This window comes from Microchirus variegatus (genome assembly GCF_963457635.1).
Source record: "Microchirus variegatus genome assembly, chromosome: 5".
NCBI classification, from domain to species: domain Eukaryota; kingdom Metazoa; phylum Chordata; class Actinopteri; order Pleuronectiformes; family Soleidae; genus Microchirus; species Microchirus variegatus.
This window is the reverse complement of record NC_139806.1, coordinates 36,812,300-36,829,870: the sequence shown is the minus strand read 5'-3', so window position 1 is coordinate 36,829,870 and position 17,571 is coordinate 36,812,300. Positions and strand designations below refer to the sequence as shown.

Sequence of the window (17,571 nt, the reverse complement as noted above, 5' to 3'; positions counted from 1 at the left end):
CTCGCTCACTGCTCAGCACCGTCTGTATCTGGATTTACGAAACAAAGGAGAAGATCCATCCATAACAACAACAACCTCCCTGTCGTGTATACAAAACGTCTGTCTCTTGCCCTCTGCACGTCTTTAACTTCTCACTCTGAAGAACCCGCTTTATCTGCAGGTTGATGAATGAGCAACGCAGAGATACAAAAGACAGAGTGATACCTATTAAGTTCCAACTTTGTGTTTGTTTAACCTTAATTCTACTAGAAGTCATTGAGATTAAAATCTCTTTTACAAGTCAAAGACGTATCAAGTCAAAAAAAAAGAAAGAAGCTGCTAATGTTTTTCCAACCTTGACAGGACACACACACACACACACACACACATTCTTGTACTTGCTGCATACTGAGGACCAGCATTTCCACTTTATAAATCAACACAATTATAAATATCTACTTCATGAATGACATCTACAAAGAACTACTGGTTGCAGTACCATAAAATGTCTGCAGGTGGAGCCCCAGAGCAAAAAGGGCTGGAAAACTTTTTCGATTTTATTTTATTTTTAAAATTTTTGGTCCAACATTTAACAAAAACGTCATACTATACTATGTCTTCCAAAATGTGAAAAAAAAAATTGACCCAAAATTAAAAAAAAAATGACCCAAAATTTGAACAAAAATGTTGACCCAAATTTTGAAAAAGATTTGACCCAATATTTGAGAAAAACGTCATTCTATACTATGTCGTCCAAAATTTGAAAAAAAAAAAAAAAAAAAAAATGTTTGGTCCAAAATTTGAAAAAAAAAATTTGGTCCAAAATTTGAAAAAAAAAAATTGGTCCAAAATTTGAAAAAAAAATTTTGGTCCAAAATTTGAAAAAAAAAAATTGGTCCAAAATTTGAAAAAAAAATGATGGTCCAAAATTTGAGAAAAAGTCGTCCAAAATGTAAATTTTTGACAAATTGAGTATAGCATGTTATAGCAACCTAAGGAAGTGATTACAATGAAAACAAATTGAGGACCGGCCAAAATGTCCTCACTCTGTAAAAATTACCTCACTTTGTTGGTTTAAAACCCTCACTGGTCCTCAGTATGCTGCAAGTACAAGAACACACACACACACCACACGTCCACTTTGAGGGCAAATAAAAAGCCACGGACACAAACAGTAATTATTCATACGGAAGAAAAGCAGATAATGCTGTCTCTTTCAAAGGACAGTTGTAAATCAGTTTTTTTGTTTTCTTTCTGATTGTCAGAATTTCAGTAGGTGTCACAATTTCCTTGGTTCAGTCCGACCGACTGTCGCTAAAAACATTATCCACACCCACTCACTGCATTAAAAGACGCGTGAGTCAAATAAAAAGCACACAGACGATCATATAAAAGTACCTGACGTGGAAATCTGATTTCTTCACTGAGCAAATCTCCTTCTCTACACCAGAGTCACTGAGGGTGAGGGTGTGGGTGGAGAGATGATATGGATTTAAAGAGGAGGCAGCTCTGTGTGTATATGTGTTTCAGATGTGGGTGCATCCATTCAAATAATGAGTCACTATTTGAAGGGTCAGATCAGCAGAGCACGTAAATAAGAATGATTTCCGCGAAATCTAATTCAGCCTGAAAAAGTGTGAAATCTGGAGGGCGGAGGTGGCATTCTCGTTTTTTTTGCTTATGGCACCGGCTTCATCGCAGCCACCTACGTGTTGCTGTTCTGCGTTTTCTTCCCAAGAACCTCTCAGAACACAAGGTGAGGCTTGAGAGACCAAATGGGTCGTCTTCTTCTGTTAATAGTTTCTGTCGGGAAGGTGTTTTTCTGCCATCTAACGCTTTATCCTCCACTAGAGGGTCGCGGGGGGGGGGGGGTGCTGTGCCTATCTCTGCTGACATTGGGCGATAGGCGTGGTCACACCCTGGACACCCATTATTTCCCATTTTATGTCCTTCAACTCCAACACTTAAAGGTGAAGTAAGTAGTTTATAGTGCCATCTAGAGGAGAGGCTGAAATTTACAACAAAGAACTGCTCCTCTGCTCACCCCCTCCCTTCCCTGAGCACTACGGTATCCTCAGCCGGTCAAATGTCGTCCTCGCGGAGAGAGAGGAGGCGGGACTTCTGCTACAGGTAAAGAGACGCTTAATTTGTTCTCTCGCGTTTGTCCTTACAGGCTCCGGTAGAAACATGGCGTCTCTCTGCTAACAGTGGCTATGCAACCACGGCCCGGGACCATGTTATTTTACATGACTTTTTAAAACACTACGAAAATGAAAAACTATTATACAGCGACTAGACAATGCAGGAGCACATAATATGTATAAAAAAGTGGATTTTGGGTTATATAAACCCATAAATACTACACAGTGTCCCTTTAAATATCATATTACAGCCCATTGTCTCAACCCTGAACAGGCAACATAAGATTTCAACAGCCAGGTCAGAGCAGGCCCTTGATTTCCACATCCTTCAGCTCCATCAGAGTCAAGAGTATATGATACAGTTAGCAGGTATGACCTCTTTAACACATTGCGTTGTTCACAATATTGCCAGCAGAAATAAACGGACATGTGCTCTTATGTGAACCCTCTGTCTGACCCAAAAATGTGAGAGAGCCCTTCCAGATACTGGACCCTAAGAGCCATCTGAATAACTCTTAATACATTCATCAGTGGTTGGGATTCCAGCATTCTAGCTGCTAAGGGTCGGAAATACTGAACAATACCGGACGTAAAAAGCCTTGGTACCTCTCTCTCTCTAGAGAACATCTAGAAAACAGTGGTGAAGTAGAACAAGGCTCTGTGAAGATTCAAATATAGACGGAGAGGAAAGTGGGGAGGAAGCTGCCGACAGACTGTGACAGAGCAGTGGTGACGCTGTGTATAATTATAATTCTCCTGGACAGGGAAGCATCGTGGGGAACTTCAATTTAATTTAATTTAATAACACGGACAAGCATAATAGAAGAGCTTTTTTGGGGGTTTCCTCACCATCCTCTTCATCTCCTTGGAGACCTGATTTCCGCCCAGATGGTTGTAGAATGGACGGTCAGTCCAGTGTCCGCTGTTGTGTGTGACAGAATTAGTCCTTTGTCGATTCATTTTGGCAATCATCGCCTTTTCCTCTTTCTGTGCAAGACAAACAAGAGTTCACATCGGCTTAGTCACTGCAATTTTACAATCTGCTCTTTAATAAATGATGGATGAATTGTTGTATTATGTGAACTGTATCGTATTTTGTGTCATGAATTGTCTTAAATAGACTTAAATTAGCAGCTTCTGCTCATTTCTGAATATTTACATGTGTATTGTTTACAAATGATCATTAATATGCTCTGTCCCTTTTAAATAATTATGGAATGAATAAAGAAATACACAGCTATCAGAATTTCTGCTACTACAAAAACTACATTTTCTTCTTTGTTAACAATCATTTCACCTGACAATGTTGCCTCTAATGGAAAAATAGTTTTATTTATTTACATCCAGTTGTTGTAGCTGTACTTTGTACTTTTACTCCATAACATGAGGAAAAAACTATACTTTTCCAATTTCTGGTGTTAATTCCGCTGAACTTTGACTAAAGTGATATTTTCAGAACACATTCCTGCTCTCAAATGATTTAGAGATCTCAGCAGTTATGTTTACTGGAGATTTTGTTCTGAGTACTGTGGCTATAGTGCACATTCTAGGAAAACAGTCTCCTTATATATCTGTACTCAGAAAAGGTTGGATTAGCAGAATTTGAATGAGATGAACTGACTTTTTTTTGTTGATTTTAAATGGTTTAAAAACACTGAGATCTGAGAACAATAAAGAAAACAATCCCATCCAAAATATATGACATTGACTTAAAGCCATATCTTTAAAATATAGAAATATTATATGTCACATCTTTACATAGGTCATTTATTTGTCCCTTTTCATATTTTGTGTTAATTTTTCTAAACTGTCTTATACAATAAAAATATATATAAAAATGCAGGTTTTTGTAATGCCTCTGAAAATTCAATCTCAGCTTCTGCAGTTGTGTTTGATAGAAGAATAGCACAATTTAATTTCTCACAGATCAGACATTAGACTACATAATATACGTAGAGCTTCTTTTTTTCCCCCCCCCAAAAAATGATAATGTATTACAATTACATTGGACAAGTTTGGTCCTTCTGCCACAGCAGAAAAATGAGAGGAGGCGATCACATGACATGTTATGTATAGACACAGCTTGTGATAGAGCTGGAGGACAGAGATACAGAACAGTCATAAACAAAGTGGAGCTCATGCAGTTAAGCAGAGACAAACTTACAGGTCATTAATAGCAAAATCTGCAACATCAACTGACTGTGAGTGTGTTTAAGAGGATTTCTATTTCAGATTGTTAAAGACTACAGTTGGACTGAAGAAGCTCTGCTCAGCAAATCATATTTTAAATTTTACATCTGTTTTTTTATTAGATATATCGCAGCTCTACAAGAGTTTTACAAGTTTTTTCAATATTGTATATTTATTGATGTCTCTGCTGCTGTTATAAATATCTCCATCATGGACTTATAAACTATGTGACTTTATTATTTCTCCTGCTAATTCATCGTGTTGGTTTCATAGCACATTTACTGTATTGTACCAGTTTTCAATGTCAGTTTCAGTCAAACAAAACCTCACTACTGTTCACTACACGTACAGTTCGGTTTCTTGGTGTGTGTGTGTGTGTGTGTGTGTGTGTGTGTCTGCTTGTTGTGGGGTTCTTCTGCTCCCTAGTGGCTAAAAATCAATTGGTCTTTGTAAATTCATACACGAGCAAACACCATATACCCTTTTTTGACTGCAGCCCACAATAAGGTAGGTGTCTATGTTGTTCTTCTTCAGGTAGACGTTTCTCTCTCCCCCTGTTCCTGCCTCCACGTCATAGTCCCCGTTCAGGTAATTTAGAGTAGCTTTAGTCACGTGAATACGTCTGAAATGTAGGAAAAACACACAACGCCATTATCAATGCTGTAAGACAGAACATACAGTGATTTACAGTATAGTGGATTAGACCACTGTTATAGAGACATACCCAGCTTGGCCTCCAGCTTCCATCTGATTAGCTAATGTGACGTCATTGGACCAGACATCAAACTGCCACTTCCTGAGTCCCAGCACCCCACAGTGGACCCTGCCGCTGTGGATACCCACTCGCATGTTCACATTCACGCCGGTCACCTCTCGCACCAGCCTGCAATAAAGATATCAAAAGATTTTCATTTTACCAATCTGCAACGAAAAAATTATTTTTGGAGTTGTCAACATCTTTGTGGATACATGCTGGATACGGTAGAATTGCCATGTGACGTAGATTAGGACGTTCGTTACGTTCACTACGCTAATTTGCATATATCGGTGTCCCAATTCCATAGGGAAGCCACTTCTCTCAACAAGAGGAATTTAAGATTGAGGGCATTCCAAACTAAAGCAAGTGGAAATTTTAAGGGGGGGAAATGGGACGGGGCCTAAGACTATCAGCTCCACACTCTGTTCACATTTCTGTGCATTTCATTTCGCTGCGTTTTATTTGTGTGTTTGTGGCAAAACAAAGTGATGCAGTTACCAACAAGACTGATAAAGGGAGGGTGGAAGTATAACAGCTACACCTAATTTAGGTTAAGGATCTATCCCTGAAAATATGAGTGAGATACTGAACCAAACAGCTGGAATATGGACCTTTCCAAGAGGTCTGCAGGGTTGTAGTGACACAAGCAGTGTTTTAACCACAAAAGTTACACACTGGAGATTTAAAAACATGTTGTTTCGGTATCTATTGAACTAATCGAGAAGGACACACTCTGAACGCTACCTGCAAACAGACCATACCTATGTTACCCGGGTCCTATGTTCCCTGCTTTGTATGTGACCGGGGAACATAGGACCCTTTCTCTAACCCTAATCCTAACCCTACCCTTTTTCAATAAAAGGGACCTATGTATATATATACATAGGACCCGGGGAACATAGGTACGACCCCCCTGCAAATGACTTGAGCGAACAAAGTGTGCAGTCCTTATGTTTGGATGACGGTGATCCGTGTGAGTGAGTGAGCTTCTTTCCTTGATCATTTCAAAAGCACCAGGACAACTTACGAGATGGCCTCGATCATGTCCATGCCCATCTCCACACAGCAGTGGGCGTGATCAGCCCTCGCCTCTGGCAACCCAGACACACAGTAGTAACAGTCTCCCAGGATCTTGATCCGTAGACAGTGGTTCTCCTGTTGGGAAAGAGTATGAACCCAAACATTCAAGAAATACCCAACGACCTCATTTTTGCATTTCCTCCCCATTTGTTTTCTGAATCTGAATCTATTATTAGTAATACGATTTCATACAGGAAATCATGCAGAATGCACTGCAACATGCAACAGATTAAGGATTCATGGTGTAAAACAGACCTAACAATAATACAAACTGTCAAAGACAGAATGTCAAAAGTCTGAAACACTGAAATGGCTGTGGATCTGTTGGTCACAGTCAGATCAGACATCATCGGCACTTGGACTTGATTGTGCTTACCAGTGAAATCTACGCTCAGACAACGTGACAACCATTTTTTGCAGTTATTGCTGCCCATTACATCTAATTCTGTGGCAAACACAGCGGAATTGTTATTCTGAAAAGTAGGGTCAAGTGATTCCTTGCGTGATTTGCATCAGTATCTATTGTGAAAGTGTCTTCCAGCCACGTTAATGTAATAACGGCAACATTCTTTCCTATTTCTTCTGGACCCTACGGCGCTGCCTTTCACACAGTCTATTGCAGATACTGTTAGACACACTGTGTAGGAATATCTGGTACAACTTTCAAACAGTTCTCTTCATGTGTATTTATGTATAGCATCCCTCAGGGGTCACTTATTATGTTTTCTGTATAGGATCCCTCTGAGAAAGATTATCCTCATTCACTGTTATGACGATGACACTCATTTACCCTTTAGAGCCATTGACCTTTGTATGCTGCGTTTATTGAAGTCAATATAAAAGGCCATCTTAAGGGATTGTTCAACTTGATCAGCATCTAAACACACTTGGAAAAACACATGTAAGAAGTCAGGAGTGTTTTTAAACAAGGGGTTCGTGGGCTCGTGCCTCCGTCATGTCCGTTATTACTAAGCAACCACAACCTGGGAGCTGCAGAGACGATGGATTTTCCTGCAGCTTAACTCAATTAATTAATGCATCAAACTACGAAAAAGAAATCAAAACAAAAACAAGGGATTACCAGCACAGATTTCTCCACACATCCCACACGTGGTATGTGTGGAGAAAAAAGAAAAAGCATAGGTTGTCTGCGTAGAAACACCCGTTTGACCTACTACTTAAGCCCGAGTATCAAAAAAACACCCTGAAAGGGCTCGCTGCATTCCAAAAAGTCGAGATATTTTCATCTCTGTGCGGCTGCTTTGTCCTCATTTGTGGGCAAATCTGATGAGTATCTTGAATGAAAATAATGTATTTGTGCACGCAAAAAAGATGCTGCAGGTTAACGGCTCCTATCTCAAATAACAGACAGATTTGCCCCAAAGAAGAATGCAAAATAAATCCTGCCATCTGCTGGTTCCCTGTTGGAACCTATCAAGCCAGCTGCAAAGACTCCTGCAGCAATATTTTAGAAATATTTTTTAATTTAAAATTGTATCTTTGGAAGTTACAACAGATCTGTGGCTTCTACACAGTTTGTATATCACTCTATTGGAACTGTGTGTGTGTGTGTTTGTGTGTGTGTGTGTGTGTGTGTCCGTAAGGCTCAGGAGAACACTGTGTCTCATGACAGCCTCCTGAGTATCTTCTCCAGCACATGCCTCTGAGAAAATACAAAAAGCCTCAGTGTGTAAAGAGTGCACACACAGAATGTGTGTGTGTGTGTGTGGCATGGACATAAAAGTGTCAGCAGCATCCATGTCTCTGGTTTATAATGCCATTACGCTTGTTTCGCACGTAAATATTGATCAGCGAATCATTTCACCTTTCAAAAGCAACCTGTGTACATTGAACAATAGCTGGACAAACAGTGAAGCTCCTGGATAAAGAAAATATATCAATAATCCTGAAGCTGCTGCCTGTGGCTCAGATGTTAGAAATAGACTTTCAACAAATGTGAGGATTTTAGTGGCAGATATAAAACAGAAGATTTGGGTCAGCGCTCTAAACACCAGCAATCAATTAATGTAATGTAATGTAATGTTGGAATCAGGAAATATGTTTGCGTTTTTGGCAATTTGAGCAAATGTAGCTTTTACTGATTCCTCATCTTTTTTTAACTGACTCTTAAAAGGAGGCTATTTAAAGGCGCCATATGTAAGAATTTGGCCAAAAACGGTTACTACATTCAAATTCTAAACACCGAGGTCTTTTAGGTTTTGTTTTCTGACGTAACTGGCAATGATTGGTAGACGGCGGTAGGTGGCGCCACATGTCAAAACATGATTACAAAACATAAACATGATTTGCAGTCTACAAAATATATATTTTTAATGCAAATATTTTGTCTGTACTGTTGTTGTTGGTGAGTTCAGTTTGTTATATGAACATTATTCCTGAGTCTCTGTGACATATTAGGAGGATTTTATGATTTATTACATAATGCACCTTTAAGATGTGACCACCAACAAAAATGACTATTCTGTCCTTCTCAGATTGTTCGACTGAATAATAACGCTTTACTAGACCTTTAATAACATTTTGACCACTTGTCTAGTTACCTCTTGGGTAAAGCTTGACCCCCACATTGCCACATGAATCTGGGCTGATTTCCCCAATGTCCACCACACAATTCACAGCCTTGGAGCTGGGTTGGGTGAACAAACAGGTACTAAACAAGGACAACAGATCAACTGCAGCAAAAATCATTATTCAGTTGCACCTTGTCCACACTGGCTGTATCAAGGTTGTGAAATTGAATTCTCCTTCAAATGAAACTGTGTGTTGTGAGCTTCTATTCTGTCAATGTGCACTGAAAATATTGAGCTGATCACATCTACTGTGTGAAAGATACACATTATCTCCTGGACACTTTAGCATCATATTACCAGGGATTCAATAATGCATCAAACAATCAAACCCTTATGGTCTTATTTGCTATTCTGTTATTGTTCAGCAGCTAAAAAAAAAGCTTTTCAAACACTCAGACTCCTGCACAGGAACTTGAGAAGATCTTTTCTTCTCCTCGTCTTGCTTGTGAGCAGTCAGTGTTCAAAGAGAATGTCTTCCATAAACTTTGAACATGTCTATGATCCTCTAGTGTCTCTCATAGACATGTACAGTATGAGCTCCTCCTCTGACAGACGACTCATAATCTCATAACGATCCGGCGTTCGCATCTTTTCTGCATATTCAGTTTCATGAGGCTTCGGGGTTTTATCTGAACAAGAAAGTGCGTAATACCAGAGATGAGCCTCGGAAACAGGATGAACGAAGTCTGAAGACAATAACAGTGCAGTATGTGCTATCTGCAGGTTTAACACTGGACGGCCTTGTACTGTCACTCTTTTTCTACCCATTGTCACATAATGGATGTACAATAAGCAAACACACTGTTACTGAGCAGAGTGATTCTATAACCCTCAATATCTAATAGTAAATCACCTCATTTTAAACCTGTGTTTACATTACAAGGCTGAAGTAACTCATTTTTTTATGTTTGATAGATCAGCTATATCTAATTTGTGGCTGTGAAACAGAATGGTTATATCGGAATCCCTTTTTTTTTTTTTCCCTATGCACATGCGCTGAGCCTTGACGTCATCGAACTGCAGCAAAATCAAACAGGGACGAGACTTTTCGTCCTCTTCAGTGAAATCTCACCCACAGGTCTCACAAATATGACTTTTTTTGTAATTGTTGTTGACTGTAAAAAGCTGTTTGTGTGTGTTGTGCATGTGTCATTTAAGAGGCCGGTCACGTTCAGATGCAGGACACTTGTAGGTAAGAACGTGAACTGTCAAATCCAATCTGTGCCACAGTATCCCATATAAACACAGTTTAATACTGTAGATGTCTTTGGAAAATGATTAAATTATTTTAATATATACAAAATTTGTGGTGTTACATTATCACATTTTTCTTTGCCTTCTTTGACATTTGCATTGTGGCCTATAGTTAAACAAGGGATGGGACTCTGTGTTGGTATGGGTCAGTATCAGACTTAGTCCGAGTTGGAGAATTATGTCTTTGAAATGACTCAGCACTAATGTGTTTTAAACCGCTTCATAGTTCATAAATGGTCTGGTATGAATGGTATATGTATAAATGGTATCAGAATAATATTGGTATAATATTGGTATCCACAAATAGTGGTATCGTCCCGTCACTAATTTTAACACAGAATATATGAGCATCCTTCTAAAAGTTCCAGTTAAAACATATCAAATAGAAGTTAAGAAAGCTGCACTACGTCACAGCTTTAGCACGTGTTTTCCAAAACACACGTGTGTGTGTGTGTGTGTGTGTGTGTGTGTGTGTGTGTGTGTGTGTGTGTGTGTGTGTGTGTGTGTGTGTGTGTGTGTGTGTGTGTGTGTGTGTGTGTGTGTGTGTGTGTGTGTGTGTGTGTGTGTGTGTGTGTGTGTGTGTCCTTACCGCTGCCAGTTTGTCAAAACGAGCAAAAAGTTCGTTGAGAGTCATCACCAGCTCCTGTGCTGTGCACTGTGAAGCCAGACTGGTGAAACCTTCAATGTCTGCAAACAGGATGCTGCAGACACAGAAACACAAGAGAGAAAATGAATTATTATTATTATTATATATTTTATTTTATATTTTGATTCAGAAATTATAAAAAAATAAGTTCCGTCCCATTTTGCCATAAATTCTGACTGAACAGTTTGGTGACCACATCAGACAGGATTTACTGATATCTATTCAATGATTGATGATTTCTGACCAGGTAGGAATGTAAATGAGGGAATGAAATCAGACTGGAGCTGACCCACATGGGGACACGATAAATATGTAAAATAATATTAGTGTGCACTGTGGAATATAAATGTTCTCACAACACTGAACCTTAAAAGTGTTGCTTTACACATTTAATGTCATTGAAACACCCGTATTGTGAATAATTGTTCCATCACTCATTAGTCCATCATTGAATCATTCATCATCATTCACATGGAGTCTGTGATAACTTTATTCCTGTAAAAGTTTAAAAATGTGTTCAATAGTTTTCATTCATTCTGATTAATAAACTCTTTTCTGTTCTATTCTGTCGACCAGTTATTCTGCACATTGTGACCCTTGTGTTTGTTTATTTGCTTGTTTTATTTTGCGTAAAGTGAGTCAGTAACAGTTCACTGCTGCCCCGACTGGGTGTTTATATGATGCAAAAATAAAAATAAATCACTAGTGGGTGGGCTGAACCAAACACAGATGGCTGAGGATGGAGACAGACATGAGGGAACAGCAGCGCTGCTCGACAACGTTGTTCACAACAAAACACCAGTGTCTGTCCTCTGTCCTCGTCTCTGTTCTCCACACTGTTTTTCTCTGTTATTAAGTGATTACAGGACAAGTGAGGACAAGTGATTGGGATTAGAAAATATGTTAGAAACAAATAACATGGACAGAAAACAGAGCAAAACAGAAGAGAAGCATAATAAGCACAGAGACGTGTTACAGAAAGAAGTAGGTGTAGGTGAATAAATGACTCTGGTCAAGATGTTCCCTGAAGCAAATAACGGAGGTGTGAGACCATGATTGAAGCTGCTTCTAAAAGACAAGTCTAAATGTAATATAATGGCTCAAAAGTACTCAATATGGCATTTGTTCTGGTGAGTTCTCACTCACTAACTTGTGCTGGAGAGACTGCATATGAAAGAGAGATGGAGCGAGAGGAAGTGAGATGTAATACAACGTTTGTGATTAACTTTGAGCTTCGGAGAAGTTTTCCTCCTTCCCACAAGAACAAGGTAAACTCATAGAGCAGCAAAGCTCTTGTTATTTTCATTATTCTCCGAACACTGACAAACCAACAGGACAGACGTTCTTCTCACTACACTGAATTTATTTCGCAGAAAGAAACAAGGACATCGAAAATGTCACATCAGCCTCGGGCAGAAGAACAAATAAACCCCACAACCAAAGCTTCTGGCTTATACAGTATCAGGAATGGGAAGATAAACAGTTTCATTGTACATCTCAATAAAAAGCACTAATATTTCACCTTAGTAATATGACGATGCTGTCTAGCTTGTAAATATACACTCGTAGTTATCTATTTTTAGGTGTCACATGACAGGCCTGCATCCTTCACTCTGTCCACGACCCCATGGTTTATAATTATCTTATTAAACATTGTTGTTCTTTACTTATATTCTATCTGGGGTACATTCAGTGTAATATAATAATAATAATAAGTGTGGCATTAAATGTTTATGTTTCTGTAATATTTTCATAAATAAAAGCCAGATTACAAATTTAACACATATTTAAAAGACACTGTTAAAAAAAAAAAAAAGTTTTTAAATAATTATAATAAAAACATATATATATAATAAAAAATTACAATTAAAAAATTATAATAAAAAATAATAATAATTACAATAAAAAATAAATTTAAAAAAGACACTGTTAAGGATAATATTTAATGATTTAAACAAAAGAATGCTAATAGGTGACTTTTAATCTAAGATTTCAAACTTGTCTTAGTACAAGCACTGAAGTGGTTTAAGGACGCAACTCTATAATGTTGATTTATGAAAAGGATAATTTGAAATGGCAACGCTGTGTAAGATCTTTATCAGCCATGGAACATGTTCTAATACACGGCCAATATTTTAGTATCGTCACAGGATGATGTTTTTCTGAAAAGTGATATATATATATATACACATACAAACTACTTAGTGTGTTGCTTGCTGCAGCTACTGTATTTATAGCTTTTGGTTATGAAAACCATGTTTTTGATGACATAAATTGATTGTGCATAAATGCATGTCACAAGCCTTGACATTATCCATATCTATTTAAAGGCAGAGACGGAGATAATGATGTAAAAAACATGTTTCAAGTATCTCTTAGTGTTCTCTGTAGATTTGGCAGACGCTCTGACACAAAACTGCAACGTCTCCTTCCTCTGTCACTATCTTAGGCTCATGCTTCCCTGACGAAACATATCCTGATCCTCGACATTTCTGCCACCTAATTAAGACAAAAGTACCCGTTTGAGCAGGATTGATTATGCAAAGTCAGACTGCAACCATTTCCTTAGTACTTTTCTTTCACAAATGAATCTCACAGGGTAAGTGCCTGTGACACAGCCAAGTACAGAGTGTGTGTGTGTGTGTGCAGGACACGCAGGAGTGTAAACTTATGTTCCTGTATGTTCATGTAAATGTGAGCTGCATTCTCAGTATGTTGCATTTACTTCATAATCAGAGTGTTGTGTTAAGTTTTCTCAGCATCCCTCACGTCAAAAGCACTAACATGTTCTAATGAGCTTAGGCTTCCAGACTCCTAAATTTACTCAATTTGTTTCTTGAGATGAAAGGGATTAAGTGTCCCCACTCTGGGGTACACATTTCTGAGAATAATTGATTGCCTTCTGAGAACTGTTACATGGGAGGACGAGTGAAACCAGACACTTGAACAGCTCGTTTGAACGCAGGAACAGGTCTAGGACTCTGGTTAGAAGCAATGATGGCTGACGGGGGGAAGGCAAATGAGGAGAGGAAAGATGGACAGATGGACGGATGGAGGTCTTCAAAACCTCTTTGTATCCCAATTAAAATTAAACTGGAGAAAACACTCAGAGAGCACAAACCTCCACAAAGCTGCACAGTTTCATATGTGGATCACCAATTAAGCTGCATCACTCAAAATTCATCCTTTGTTTTTTTTTTTTTACTTTTTGAGTTCTGATGCTCACAGACAGACAAACAAACTCCTTGGACAAGGTAACACATTTTGATGACATTATTTTATAACTTCCAAATGACACTTATTGAACTTGTGCCTCACAATTAAATTGTGTTTTGAGATGTTTTACTTTCTCTGCTTCGTTAACTTTATCATCATCATTAGGGTAAAAATTACTGGGCTGTTGGAAAAAAAGCATTATAATGAGTTGTCTTAAAGTGGACCTAGACCAGAAGTTCCAATTAACACTGTTTTTTAGTGTGTATCTGCATCATTACCTCGTTTATGAAGCCCTGAAGGTTCTAAACAAACAGTTCAGTCACTGCTGAGAACACTGTGTTTTATTGTAATCTCAGGCTCAGTGAGATCTCTGAAAAAACCCTTCTTGTTACGTAAACACCGGTTCTCCTGAACAGCAGATCCTCCTGCTCCGGGCACTAGTCCGGGCACATCCGGTTGCGTACATTGAACCGCAGAAGAAGAATAACGTCCGTTGTGGAGGTGTTTCACGAGCGACAGTGTCTTCTGACTCTGGGTCTGACTCTGGGTCAAAGGTCGTCAAAGGGACTGAGGCGGGGAGTCGTGAAGAAGCTATTTTTAAACACTGTTAAAACAATGTTTTGATAATGAGGAGCAGTGCATCCACCGTTCCAGAGGGGGGAGCTGTGCTTCTGAGAGCGGGTGTGCTGAATATGTCACTTCCGGGTACTGGCCAATCACAAGACAGTTGGGAAGGCTCTACGCTGGCTGGCCAATCACAACACAGTCTGTCTTCTGGGTGAGAGAGTTGAGTCTGAAATATCGCGGCTGGGCAACACCATCAGAAAAGAGGATTTCTATCGACTCGTTTACAGCAACTAGGAGGTTTTTGAGCATAAAAACAAGTTAATGTATGTAAGTAGACCTCCATAACTAACATATATGTGCAACAGGACCACTCTATGTGACCTTTAACACACCCATGTGTATCATAAAACAGTAGGTCTACATACACAATTACTGGCCTATAATGCTGGGAAATTGACTTGAAACGTGAAAACAAGCTTCAGTTGTTCAAAATTGAGCTGATCTAGTGAGCGAAGAAGTTAAACCTCTGCATGGACTGAAGTTAAACACTCACTGTGCAGAGGAAACATCACATTCTGTAGATTGCCTTTGCAAATTCTAGCTTTAACCTGTTTCAGTGTGGGGTCCAGGCAGACAGGAACAGAACATCTAAAAATCCCATAAATAAACCGAGAAGTAATTTCCTAATGGATTCAAAGTCCCTGGTCACAGCCTGACGTCATGTCAGTGTTTAAGTACAAAAGAAACAGAGTGAGAGAGTATGACACAGAGACCTGGGGGTCTTTAAGTCCAGTTTAATGGTTACCAACGTGATGAGTCACTTGTTAATACGCTACATTAAGAGTTAAGTGGCAGTGACTGCAGAGGAGATCCTGGACTAAAAGAAGACAAATGACGCACATTTTGTTAATATGACATAAAGCTGCACTAAAAGGATGGACCTGGTTTCAAGTTACTTGGTCTTGAGTCCATTTGTGAAGATTCAAAAGAAATAATGTTAGCAACGTGATAACAACACTGATATGAAAGGGTTTACACACACACACACACACACACACACACACACACACACACACACACACACACACACACACACACACACACACACACACACACACGCACACACGCACACACACACAGACAGTGAGTTCTGAGAGAACGATAAAAGCCTTGGAGATAAAATTGTTCAGTTTCAGATCAGTTTACAGTTTGGGACGAACGGAGACTTTAGTAATTATTTCAACTGTAACATGAGAACTGTTTTTTTTTGTTACTTAGTTCTTACCTCCAAGTGATAAAAACAAAAACAAAATGCTGCAAAGACATTAAAACAAACACTTAAATATGAATGGTATTAATGACGTAATTGTAGCACTACACATCCATTTGGCACACACAACTCGTACATGCTTTTAAGAGCATTTCACACACTCTTCATGCAGATCACTGAGTTCAGTATTTTTTTTTCAGGCACACATCATCTAGATTTGCAGATTTGATGCTGCAGAATATTTACTACACATCAAAAGTTTGGATGCAACCATGTTCCTCAATTTCTTAAGTTAATTAAAGGTGCATTATGTAATAAATGATAAAATCCTCCTAATATGTCACAGAGACTCAGGAATAATGTTCATATAACAAACTGAACTCACCAACAACAACAGAACAGACAAAATATTTACAATAAAAAAAATATTTTGCAGACTGCAAATCATGTTTATGTTTTGAAATCACGTTTTGGCATGTGGCGCCACCTACCGCCGTCTACCAATGATTACAGTCAGTAGAGTCTCAACTGCCGAGCAACCACGGGTTGCCAGTTACGTCAAAAAAAACGAAACCTAAAAGACCTTGGTATTTTGAATTTGAATGTAGTAACTGTTCTTGGCCACATTCTTACATATGGCACCTTTAAATAAAATGTAATGTATATAATAAGATATTGAAGCTTTGTTAATTCACCATTATTTGGCCTTTACTTTGTTACATGAAATAAAATGCTGCACCAAAATGAAAAGTCTCTCAAAAGGGGGACACAGGACAAATGTCAGCCTTCAAATAAAGATGCCTCAAATTAGATATCACTATTAAACAGACAGCATTTGTTCAAGTACAATTCCATAGAAGAAATGTTCTTTATTTCTTAACTTTAGGAGCCACTACTGCAAAATCTATCTGGTATAAAACAACAGCTGAACCAAAAACTGTCCTGCGCTGCCACTGCCTGACCCAGTGATCCTCTCTTGTCTGGCACTAACATTACCACAGGCCAACTGTCTTTAATCTGCCCCTGATGCTCGACTCTGTAGCTCAGCTGATGGCTCACTAACCTCTGCCAGGACAAAAAAAAAAGAAAAAGTCCTCAAACAGACCCTCGGTTCATCCTGTTAATCATAACCTCGTTCATTCTTCTTTTGCTTTATCTCTTACTTCCTTATTTCATTTACCTCCATCTATAACTCGTCCAATCCATAACTGCCTTTATTTTCTTTTCCCTCTGTTTCCATACTGCATTCCATCTTTTCTACTAAATATTGCAAAAACAGAAGACACACTGTCCATGTTTACAAGAGACGCTGCAAAGCTGATCCGACGGCAAGGAAAGTAAAAAATAGACAAAGACAAAATCCTAGAAGATCCTGCTCAATGTCAACACTGCAGATAATCATGAAGGTAAGTCACCATCAGGGGGAGATATATCATGAACTGTTTTAAGAACAAAAGGCAAACAAAAAATGTGCAGGACTTCTGGCATTTTGATTCTGTGTATTCATATAACATATGTACATGTGGCCAGTTTATGGGATGGATACAGATTCTCTTAATGCAGAGGCGTTGGAGCTGGGTATAGGCAAATTAGGCAAAGCCTGTTATGCCATGTTATATACGACGGCAATGTGCCTGCTAGAGCCTGAAAATGATCACTTTTCCAAATGCTAACTGCTGTTAGCTCCCAGTAGCCTCTGTGGCTGATGTCATTTCCTGTCCCTTAAGTTTTGTTTTACTTGTTTCATTTGGCCACCGGGGAACTAGTTTAACTTGGAGAAATAGGATATAATATTGGAACTTTAAATACTTAGACAGAAATGCAAAGGGAGACTCAAGATCAAGATTTAGTTTGGCTGAATGACTAACTAAACATTTAAC

General features: G+C 38.7%; 1 protein-coding gene across 1 annotated transcript in view; it reads right to left on the bottom strand.

Moving 5' to 3' along the window:
- Window positions 1-17,571, bottom strand: part of adcy5 (adenylate cyclase 5) — a gene marked incomplete at both ends in the record, with an annotated part of 73,760 nt that overhangs the window by 15,253 nt on the left and 40,936 nt on the right. Inside the window, 5 exons of the mRNA XM_083889759.1 lie at window positions 2,970-3,107; window positions 4,791-4,932; window positions 5,035-5,193; window positions 6,095-6,222; window positions 10,582-10,693. Coding sequence (XP_083745885.1) covers window positions 2,970-3,107; window positions 4,791-4,932; window positions 5,035-5,193; window positions 6,095-6,222; window positions 10,582-10,693 — 679 coding nt within the window. The remainder of the gene's footprint in view (window positions 1-2,969; window positions 3,108-4,790; window positions 4,933-5,034; window positions 5,194-6,094; window positions 6,223-10,581; window positions 10,694-17,571) is intronic.